A 12,500-nucleotide genomic window follows, 5' to 3' on the forward strand; every position below is an offset into this window, starting at 1 on the left:
AAACTGTTAATGAGGTATTTCATTCTTTTTTTGTACTCTTTAAAATCTAGTGTGTATTTTACATTGACAGTACATCTCAATTTAGACTAGACAGACTTCAAGTGCTCATTAGCTACGTGTGGCTACTGGTAGCTATATTCGGCAGCACAGCTCTATGGTATCTTGTGGACCAATGTGCTAGGAAAAAATCTTTGGGAAACGCTATGCTAGGTAATCTTTGATACATTTAAAAATTTTTCACCACCATACATTCACACAAATACAATAAGAACCCATTTGACTTAGGAATGTCCTTGATGAAGCAGTATAAATTATTCATCTTATTACCTATAAACCTTTGAGTATGTCTTTAATATTGTGTGTGTCAAATGGGAAGCACACAAAAAAAGCTCTTGTATTGCACACTGAAGGAGAACTGTCTTGAGAAAGAGCACTTTTACGGTTAAGTAATGAGCAGAAGTCAATTTTTTCATGGAACACCATTTTTACTTGGAAACAAGTATGGAAAATTATGATTATATGGAGTTGGGTATTTGGCAGATGTTCTCTCAAAAATGAAACAAGTGAGCATTCCATGTCAAGGAAAACAGCTGAGAGAATTATGCCAATTAAAAAATTTGAGTTTTCAAGTGAAAATCAGAATTTTGAAAAACCTGCATCCACCACTGTAAGCTTAACAGTTTCCCAGTAGACTTTCTGATAAGTTCAGAGTTGATATTCATAAATATGATATTTTGACATTATATAATGAAATGTGTCAAAATTTGGAAGATATGCATAATTCAGTAAACTTGTACTTTCCAAATGATCAACGCATGACGTCACAAAAGCATGCATAGGTACAAGAGACATTCAAAGTGAAAACCAGACCAGTGATCTTAAAGAAACAGAGTACAAAAAGTTAACTGACATGGTTTCAGGTTTCTCATTGCAACATACTTTTACGAAACTATAACTTGCCAAGTTTTGGTGTAATATCAAAAAAGAGTATTCACAATTATCTGAAAAGGCTATTAACATCTCTTTTGCAATGACACATCTGTGTGAGGTCAAATGCTCTTCATATATTTCAACCATATGACAACAGTTGACTGTAGAAGCAGATATGAGACTCAAGCTGACTTCTATCAAGCCCATAGTGAGTTTGCAAAAACGAAAAAGCAAGGCCATTCTTCTCACTAAATTTTAAGGTTTTTTGTTTTTTAAAAAAGTTATTTAGGTTAACATATAATGGCTTGTTGATATTTTTAAATTAATTAGGGCTGGCCATGGTGGCTCATGCCTATAATTCTAGCACTTTGTTGGGGCAAAGTGGGAGTACTGCTTGAGCCCAGGAGTTCAAGACCAGCCTGGGCAACACAGCAAGATCTCATCTGTATAAAACAAATTTAGAAATTAGCCGGGCATGGTAGCACACACCTGTGGTCCCAGATACTAGGGGGGCCTGGGGCAGGAGGATTGCCTGAGCCCAGAAGATCAAGGCTGAAGTCAGCTATTATACCACTGCACTCTAGCCTGAGCAACACAGTGAGAATTTGTCTCTAAAATAAAATAAAATAGGCTGGGTGCAGTGGTTTACACCTGTAATCCTAGCCCTTCAAGAGGCTGAGGCAGGAGGATTGTTTGAGCCCAGAAGTACAAGACCAGCCTGGGCAACAGTGAGACCCCATCTCTATAGGAAATTATTAAAAATTAGCTGGGCACAGTGATGCACACCTGTGGTCCCAGCTACTCAGGAGGCTGAGGTAGGAGAATCACTTGAGCCCAGGAGGTCGAGGCTGCAGTGAGCCATGTTCGCGCCACTGTACTCCAGCCTGGGCGACACAGCAAGACCCTGTCTCAAAAAATAAAATAAATAAAATAATTAGTAAATACTTGAAATTTTTCTAGTTTTAATTTCTATTATAATAAATAATTGATAGACATAAGCCACCAACCCAAAAGCTTTTACAGAAGTCTCCAATAATTTTTAAGAGTCTAAGTCCTAGGACTGAAAAGTTTGAGAACTGCTGTACCAGGGTATGGAAGCGTTTCTAATGTGCACACATAACATTGCTAATTCCAACAAACCTAGCTCACTCATTATGGTAACATACATCTATGACAGGGCATATATCTTAATAAATAATTCAAGACTCCTATGTGAATGACACCTGATACATTAGCTTTCTTAGTTTTTGTCTGGCTGGGTTTTAACCTCTCCAGAATGAGTGTTTGTCTATGGATTATAAAGAGCAGCCAAAGACTTACGTGAGAAAAAAGGGTTAAAAGCAAAAAAGTTTCTGCATCTAAAAACTCATAATTTGCTAAAACATTTGCTGAATGTCTCAAGACTTATTAAGTGAAGCCATCTATGAATGCAAATGCTGATGAGCAATTTGGCAATAGCCCAACATTCACAGAATTCACATAGCTTTTCTTTAAACCAGTAGTTCATACATGATTAATTAGAACATCTCATTTATGTAGTGTGCACTTTAGCTCATTACTCTAAGTAAAATTCGTTAAGTATTTACATTTAGATAATTAAAATCCGGGTACACCCTTAAGAAAGATGCATACAGTTTAGGCAAAGTGATATTTTCCTTTATACCACTGAAAGTAAATTACAGCCTCATTTCAGCATCATCTGTACCAGGTTCAGAGCAGAGAACAGTACTGCCTCATCACCTAGCTCCTTAAAAGGCATACATTTTTTAAACATATAAACACAGTAAGAATGATCAAATGATTGCAGTTGTTTCGAAGGGCCACCTAACCACATATTAACATTGATGCTATTTATAATATAGAAAGCTCATTTCAAACATTTATCATATCTTACATCATGTCTATAAGATATATTAAAATAGACATTTGGAGAAATTTTTCCTTGCCTTATGTTTTCCAAGTGAAACTATCAGTTACAAGCTTTCTGGTTAATGTCCATAATATAAATACAGATATACTATGGTTAATTGCAGTATTTGGGAAATAAAAGTATGCCTTGAATTTTCTGATTAGAAGTACTGGCAGAAGCTTTCTTCTTTTAATCCAGCTGTTGAAAACTACCTAGGATGCATTTTTGTTTATGTGTTTAAAACATACACTGCAATAACAGTTAACATAAGGCATGGAAGATTTCATCTGTTAAAAGCATTTTCAATCAGTTTTTATTTTGAGTCTTTGTCTTTCCCATTTTTTCCTTTCTCCTTAAAAATCCAAACCAAGTCATAATTGAGGATTTAAAATATTTGGATGCTCAATAACGTTTTAATGATATTTTTGGCTGTCAAAACTTTCTCCTCAATATCTGTACATATTTGATTTACACACAAAATTAAAGTTTTTAGTGTTTTCCTTATTTTGTGGTGGGGCTTTTTTCATTGTGGATTCAAGATTCAACCTCTTTTTTGCCTTTAAGTTTATATTGTGGAAGTAAAACTGTAAAATAGACAGTGGGCAAGCACTGATTTTGGGGGAAGTTTTATAATGATCAGTGATCAGATCTAAAAACTGAATTGGTCTTCTGTAACCATCAAGAGAAGCTAACTGTAAACAGACCATAATATTCTAAAACCCACTTTTGACAAGAAAGAATAAATCTCTTTTAAAAAGTAGATGCCCCTCAAATTTGCACTGCAACTGTTTTCCAAATGTCTTGCCAGCCTCACGAGTAACTCTAGTCGAATACAGTAGATTTTGTATTTACCGAATGCTTATTAAATCAACAAATTTTTCTTGTTTTGGGTTAAAAGTCTGCATTTAAAGGTTCTAAGCCAACTAGAATGAGACCAATATGCCTAAGGAACAGCCACAAAGATGAACTAGCTGTTGTACCTCAATACTTCTTACCTAATTACATGGTTTAGGGACCTATCTCATGAGGGTTTTGTTAAGGATTATATTATATAATGTATGTTAAGTTCTTTGCACAGAGTCTGGAGCATAATTAATACTCAATAAATGACAGTTATTGATGACAATGAAAATGGTAATTTTATGAAATTCATACTATTTTTATGTCATTACTCTGCAAGCAAGTCCACACTTTATCTAATATAATTCTGCCTTCTCATTGCCTCAGTAAGTACAAAAACTGCTTCCAAAGAAGTTGAAAAAAAAAACAGTATTCAAATGTATTAAATAATTCATTATATTAATCAAGCTTGTGGTCATAAATACAATTGGCACATAGAGCCAATAAACTAGTAACTCGAAGGAAAAAAAGGGAACAAACCAAACCCTCCTTCCAGGCAAGGAAAAGGCCAGGCATGAAAGTCAACAAGAAGTGAAACTCTTCCCTTGGAACAACGAATGACAAATCCTTGCTTTGGAACATGAAATTAGGTAGTATTCTTTTGTCTATCCTGCTTAACTATTAAGAAGAAATAGCAAAATGGAATTAGGAGTTTACAGGCTGCACAATCTCTAATGTGAAAACGTCAGCATTTCTTAATTTGATAAAAATAAAATCCTTTACAAGAAAAAGCTATTTTGCCAGCAAACCTAAGCATATAATGTAGAGATCTCAAAAAGCACAAGGACATGCTTTTACAGTGGTTTACATTTTCACCCATTCTCCATTCCCCCTGCAATCTGTAAGTCCTCTGGTAGCCAAATGCTACCTGATTGGTCCTGAGCACATTCAGTGTATTCCTTGGTTCTAGTGCTTTTTGCCTGATTTGGAGTGAGTTCAAATGACGTCTGTGAACTCAGAAAGCAGGTTCCCAGATGCCTGGGAAGGGTTGGGACCCTGACAACACTTTTGCCTTCAGCAAAAAATGTATTTCAATATAATTATAGTAGATAGCTTTCAATATGTCATCTCTATTATAGCAGCTGTAAATTATGAGTGAATTGCCTGTGTACAAGCATTTCTTCTGGTACAAGCAAAGTGGGAGAGCTGCATAGAGTATGATATATCTTTTCCTTTTTAACTGAGAATAAATGTTGAAGTCAAGCCAATGTGTCCATTTCCTTTTGGTAGGGTGGTGGAGGAACCAAGAAAGAACAGTTCAATAGAAGGCCTTTACTTCTTAAAAACAAGGCTTCCCAGGAACCTTGGCTTAAGTTCTAGGAACTCACCTATTCTAACAGTGGTCCTTTAACCATAAGAACATATTTGCAAGGTACAGTAAAGGCATTTTTCAAAAGCTGTAGCTAATCAACAAGAAGACAGAGAAGCAACTAGGTTTGTCTCTTAGCTAAAAAGCGAGGCAGTCTACCCAAGATGAAGTATTACAGGACAGTTTGCCGCAAGCTTTGGAAAATTATCATATCCCTGCTGGGTGTTAGAATCAACAAGAAGAAAATAAAATAGTTTTGTTTCCTTTTGGGTGGCAGTAATATTCAGGAACCTTACCCTAACATATATCCCATGCCTAATATTTCAAAAGTGTATATAAGTGAATTTTTAGATGGTTATCATCAAGAATCATGAAATCTGAGCCTATGTAATAGAGACATATGATAAAAGAACAATTTTCTGAAGGGAAAAAAGACAGGATTTTAAAGACAATACCATCTCTAAAACATATACATAAAACTGAGCCTTGCAGCTTGGATTTAATTTTGCTCAAACTGTAGCTCTAGTCTGTCTGCTTAACTTTGTAAATGTGGCTGTGCTTATGAGGTACTTTAATTTACTGCAGTGGTGATGTTTGTTAATTTTATGGCAATCTAAATCTAAACAGGCTTCAGATACATTTTCATTAAAGCTTCATTGTGAAACACAGTAGAGTGAATAACTCTTAAGATTCCAATGTAGTTTATTTCTAAAAGACTCAACACAATTTTCCGTTGAAGCCTTTGCTTTAACATATATGTTCTTCCTATTTACTATTAAGCTTTCTGTCACTCAGAGTACCCACGTTCACTTTTAGGAGGAAAAATATAATTTCTGGAAAGTGATTAAAATAGTTGTTTTTGGCTGGGCACGGTGGCTCACAACTGTAATCCCAGCACTTTGGGAGTCCACAGCAGGTGGATCATGAGGTCAGGAGTTCAAGACCAGCCTGGCCAAGATGGTGAAACCCCATCTCTATTAAAAATACAAAAAAAAAAAAAAAAAACAATTAGACGGGCGTGGTGGTGGGTACCTGTAATCCCAGCTACTCAGGAGGCTGAGGCAGGAGAATCTCTTGAACCTGGGAGGCGGAGGTTGCAGTGAGCTGAGATCACACCTCTGCACTCCAGTCTGGGCAACAGAGTGAGCCTCTGTCTTAAAAAAAAAAAAAAAAAAAAAAGTTGTTTTTCCATCTGCTCGATTCCCATTTCAAATGCAAGCCAACATGGGAAAATCAGAGAAAACCAGAATGTACCTGAATTATTTTCCAGTTCTACATGGGTAGCAGCAAAATTCAATGAAAAAGGAAGACATATTTTCAGAAACTGATTTCAACGTCTGATTCTGACACTAACTGGATGTGCGACATTGGACAAATCACTTACCCTCTCTGAGTCTCATTTTCTCCTCTATAAAATGGAAATTACAATACTATCTATTTCAGAAGTCCTATCCCTTCTTAGCTCTGTTTAGCCCTTCTCGTAACACCAAAGCATGTCTCTGAAAGGACCATCCAGATAAAGCCCTTGTACCCTAAAGATTTGAAAGGAAAAGTTTACCGTTTTGGGTCAAAATGCACCGATCCTAATAATTTAGGAGAACAGTCACAAGAGCTATAAAAACCAGCCCCAAAGACAACTTAAAAGAATTAAATGCTGCTATATCACTTCTAAAATAATTCCAAACCTACAGGAGAAAATTTGTAAATTAAAATTCTGCTGAATCTGCCAACTAGTCATCATACCCCATCTATTCATTTGTCCCTGCTGTACAGATTTTATGTATCTCTATTTTTCCATCTGAAGTATTAAAACGAAAAAGGAACTATATATTTAGATTGTTATTAGGCTACTGATTATATCCAGAAATAATTCCTGAATACATTTTTAAACTCAGTGCTTCCCAATTTGATCTTCAATTTAAAAAAAAGAGATAAATGTATGAAGAACATGCATATACATGTATATTTTAAAAGCCAAAACAAAACAACAACAAAAAAACTCTGGTGATTTGATGCTGTTATTAGCTGGGGCAAAAGTTACCTAAAATCTCATGGAAAATTCTGTAGGATATTTCTAAAACAATGAGACTCAGGACCTTGTCATTGACTGATACCAGCTTCACACAACTTCCACCAGGGTTGTATGGAGAAAGTAAGGAGGCAGGTGTGAAGACACATGGCAGGAGGTAGTAAGGAACCACCTTAATTCCTCAGCCAAAAAACTCGGGCCATTTGGCCTCTAATATTATATCTCTTTCCATGCAAGGTGACTGGTGATGTTTATCTAGTAAGTAGGTATGGTTATTTTAGCATAAAGTTATACAATTAGGAATATACTACAAATAAGAGTCATTTTCTACTGTTTATGCTCAGGGGCAACCTTTTCAACCATGACTTATTTTGTTTACTCTCAATTATTCATATGTCAAATCAGAAAGTGGGATTTTTTTTTACATACATACATACACATGATAATTTTTCCAAAATTCTTATTTGTACATTTTCCACCAAAAGTTATTCTTACAAATGAGACTAGACATACAGTTTTAGATCCCAGAAAATCCTATTCCAAAAATAGAAAACATCTTATAATATATTAATTTACATTACAGTTTAACTTAAAGATACACAAATTTTTCTACTCTCCCTCAAAACACACTCACCTCTGGGATAGGATTCAGCATTTGCTTAAAACCATTGTATCCAGAATATTAGAAAAGGCAATGGGAAAAAAACAACGACATATTCAACTGAAACTATACAGGGAACATAGAGGAAAAAAAAAAAGGATTAAAACTGATCAGGGGTTGCCAGGGATCAGTGAGGAGGAAAGAATAAAAGAGAGGGATGAATAGCACAGAGGATCTTTAGGGCAGTGAAAATACTCTGTATGAGCCTATAATGATGGGTACATGCCATCATAAATTTATCCAAATCCATAGAGTGCACAATACCAAGAGTAAACCCTAATGTAAACTATGGATTTTGGGTGATAATGATGTGTCACTGTAGGTTAATCAATTTTAACAAATGAACCCCTCTGGTAGGGGATGCTGTTAATGGGAGAGACTATGCATGTGTGAGGAAAGGGGGTATATGTGATATCTCTCTTCTTTCCTCTCAAATTGGTCTTGTGAACTTAAAACTGCTCTTTAAAAAAGTCTTTAAAACACACACAAACACACACAAAACTCACCAAGACTCCTATTTCACACTAAAGTGTGTGGACTTTAAAAAGTACTTGCCTACATAGTGAAATACTCATGGGTGAAATTATAGGATGTCTAAGACTTGCTTTAAAATACTCTACCAAATTGGGGCTGGGTACACAAAATAAGAGTGGCAAAATGTTGATATGGGTAAAAAGTAGCTGATTCCTTATTTGGGGTTGAACTCTATGAAATTACCATATTCAACTGTTTCTGACCTCAAAACTTAGCAATTTCATAGGGTTCAGTCTAATACTACTCTCATTATTTTTGTGTACATGTGTTATAAAATGTTCCATAATACGTTTTTAAAATTATCTTCCAAATGACAAATCTTATCAAATGAGAATTCCTCCAAATTGACAGCTTTTCAGCATTAAACTAAAATAAAACTAAAATACGTGTTAAAAAAGACCCACCAATATTTTACTTTATTACATTAAATCTAAGACTCACTTGTTTTTCCCTACATTTTAACATCTCTGAAATGTGAAAGCATTCTATAATCAGTAATATTTTATAGTTAAACTAGCAGTATTAATTTTTTCTTTGTGGTACATAAAATAATGATGCAACTTAAAATCAAAGTTATCTTAGATTCAGTATGGTTAATATAATTGCTGAGAACTGGATTTTTAACCCATATTCTCTTTCTAATCAGGAATTTAGCACATAATGCCTTGCCTAACATTCCCTGTCCTGGGGTACCCATAATTATCTTGGGAGGTCTCATACTCAGAGAAACAGGCCAGAACCTGCTTACTTGGTGAAGTTCCCTATAGTCTGGCACAATCCATAAGAATTAATTCCCAGGAGGATTCTGGAGCTCACACCATAGGACGGAAAAGCTCACTGTGCAATGCTTCCCTTCAAAAGTGATTAAAGCTTATGAACAAGGCTAGTGCATAAATGTTAATTATACAGAGCTTTGAAGAGTACCAAGTGGTGAGGTGAGAGGGAAGAATGACTGCAGGTGTGGTAATAAGTGCACGTGAATGTGAGGAATGAATAAAACTAAAACAAGTAGATGAGATAAAATAGGTAGAGCTCCACCTCCAAAATCTCAAAGGGTCTTCATTTCATGAATCCAACAATTCACTTGGATTTTTGCATTGACCTTATTTATTTTGTAATTTGTGTTAACACCTACCCCTCACAGCCCTCAGAATTGGTTAGCATGGTCTAACAGAAGAGCAACAGAGGGTTTGTGTAGGACTATGAGAGTGGCGGCTGCTGACCTGTTCATATTTCTCCAGTTCTGTGTGATAGATTTGTCTGATCTGGGTCAATTTGGCTCTGTAATCTGAGTGTTCAATAGAGTTATCTGAAGAACCTCCAGAGGCTGCCGCGGCTGCAGCTGCTGCCGCCGATCCCCCACCTTTCTCAGGACCTGAAACCCCTTCTGCCAAAAGCATATTGTCCAGTCTCATTAGCTGGGGATCGGGAGGGTCCTCCTCCTGGGCTCCTCTGATGCTGAGACCTTCAAGGAAAGAGAGAGAGAGACAGAGAGAGAAGAAGCGAGAAACAGAGGACAAATAGTGTGAGTATTTTGTTTATTCGAGAAAATGATCAAACAACATCAGTGTACTACAATTCATGCTGAGAACTTCATTGTTCACATTTGATCAATAAGTTTGAATAAGTATGAAAATTATTTTCAAGATAATGTTTACATGCACCCTAGAATTTTAAATATCCCCCAACCACCTCAATTTACCACAGATAGATCCTTAGAAAAAGGTAACCCTGGCTTCCTTGAATATTTTAATCATCCAAGCTTCCCAGATTTAGATAATTTAAGCAGAAAATGGGAAGAAGGTAAAAAAATGGAAGGTTTTAAGAAAGAAAGAAAATAATTACAGGGATATAAAACAAACTCATCCAAAGGTGGTCATTCTGTCTCTCTGCACAGTTGGAGAAACAGAATTAAAATTCCCTTAAAATAATTCACAAACTGTAATCAAAAATTGAAAAATAAACAAGATTAGATGAGCTTTTCCTTCATGTGATTTCAGAAGAGGAATACATACATTATGAGGCAATTAGCTATACTTAAATATATATATTATTAAATGAATATTGTTAAGTGATTGCCAGCAAACTATAAAATGAGGATACTAAATACAATATTAAAAATGTACCATTGACATGGCAATACAGTTCTGGGTACAGTAGTCTCAATCTAATTTTGCTTTTAAATCAAGAACTTCCTAAGTGATGCCCACTCAGCAACCTCTTCTGAGTACTATAGATCACAGCTGACAATTCACAGGTTTAATCAGGTCATGCAGGCTTTCTGCCAAGATGTTTTCAACAACACAGAAGACAAAGTTTTAAAATAATTATCATGGTATAAAAAGCACTGGAGTCATGACAGCTGAAAATCAGCATTTTCATTAACGTGTAACATAATCTAAAACATCCCAGCCCAATTAACCTCTGTAAATCTGCTTAAAAACAGGTTCCCTATACTAGTTACAAGTCTTCTTGGGGAAGCGGGGAAAAGGAAGTTGGCACCTTGCTTGTTTGTATTTGGATTCTGTCTTTTGAGTCTGTGCCTGTTGTTGTTTATCCACAGTGGTACACACTTTGTGTCTAATGTAACTCACATGACATAACATCTATAAGCTGCCAAGTACTCAACTGATCACCAACTCTGATTTTATATGCTAACCTAAAGCTACCATCAATTCTTTTAAGAACAGATTTCATTCCTAGATGCCCTGAATTACATCCATGGCATGACAGAGCTCTTGGTTGCCTTAATTCAGATACACAACTTTAATTTCTTCCCCAAAACACTTTAAAGCTGTCACTATCATTTAAAATTATACTTCAGAATAATTTCAACTGGATAATAAAACTAACTCATCATCATTTAAAATTATATCTGTTGTCTATTCAGAGGCAAATAAGGTTTGAAAACTATAATATACTAAGACAATATATTCATTTAAGAGAGCAAAAAGATAACTCATAAAATGCATATCAACACACTGCTGATAATTAAAAATAGGCAAACATGTATTTGCTGTTTCTTCTATAACTAAAAAGGATTGCCTAATATTGTTCTAGAACTGCCATGTATTGGTTAAGTTTGTATTGTTAATTTAAATCTTCAATTTTCCTCTCTTTTAATTCACTTTGTTAAATGTCAAAATCTCATGACCTGTACATGCTTGTAGTTCACATAGCAAGTTTTTTGTGCATTTGGCATGCAATGAGGGCTTACTGAACAATCTCTTATGCTGCACTTTGATTTCTGTTAATTTTTTGTTCTTGTTTGAGGATTTCTTAATTTTCTCCATTTTAAACTGAATTTTTGCCCACAGTTTTGTGTGTTTGTTGATTTTTGTATTTACACAGACACTGATGCCTCTCCTGAAATGTGTTTTTTAAATCTACCTTCAAGTTTCCTCCGGGTTTCTAGATTCCCCCTTGTAGTTAAACACATTGATCTTTTCCCTATGGACATGTGGTGAAGTACTTTAATAGCAGATTAACTTCCACAGCCAAAAAGATTACACTTCCCTGCACACGTATGGCAAACAAGAGAAGCAGCTCAATGACTAATATACAAGGAATTACACCATAAGAGAAATTCACTAGGAAGAAATGCAAAAGGCACAAAACTAATTAGCCACCTATGATACTTTTATACATATCTGATACGTATATAAACCATCATTATCATACCAATAAGAAGCAATCCATAAGCTCAAGAGCCATGAACACAAATAAAAACAATTATAAGTATACAGTGTCAACTACTATAACATTTTACTTATAATGAAAAATATCTTATTTCTAAAATTATCAATAAATCAACACTAAGTGCTTGCCTCAAGAACAGGAAAATATGTTTTAATGCAATACTTTGTATTTACTTTATAAATTATGTGAATCAAATTTTATCAGAAAAATCATTTCCTGATAGAAAACTCGTATTTCTTTAGATGAAAAGTACTAAAGCACTTTGCAAATAGGCAACATGAAAAAGATTATCAATAATAAAGGAATTTTCATAACTAGTCTGAAAAGTGAATCGGTTTCTTTTCTTTATTAAGCAAAGTAATGATTATGGGATCTTTAAATAGTAATACCTGGTTTCCAAAATTATTTTCAATTTGAATATTTCTATTTATTTTCTTACTTAAAAACATTTAAATTACCATTTTATTCCTTATCCTACCTAGCTACTCACTATTACTTAGTTTACTAACTTTCTACAGTCACACTGGCT

General features: G+C 35.0%; 1 protein-coding gene across 4 annotated transcripts in view; it reads right to left on the reverse strand.

Moving 5' to 3' along the window:
* The window catches only part of PBX3 (pre-B-cell leukemia homeobox 3), a 235,395-nt gene that overhangs the window by 43,752 nt on the left and 179,143 nt on the right, over positions 1-12,500 (reverse strand). For all 4 annotated transcript variants that reach the window (XM_011931376.1, XM_011931377.1, XM_011931375.1 and 1 more), the window contains exon 3: positions 9,496-9,737. In XM_011931376.1, the coding sequence (XP_011786766.1) occupies positions 9,496-9,737 (242 nt within the window). The remainder of the gene's footprint in view (positions 1-9,495; positions 9,738-12,500) is intronic.

This window comes from Colobus angolensis, unplaced genomic scaffold (assembly GCF_000951035.1).
Source record: "Colobus angolensis palliatus isolate OR3802 unplaced genomic scaffold, Cang.pa_1.0 Scaffold9, whole genome shotgun sequence".
In the NCBI taxonomy this organism is placed as follows: Eukaryota; Metazoa; Chordata; class Mammalia; order Primates; family Cercopithecidae; genus Colobus; species Colobus angolensis.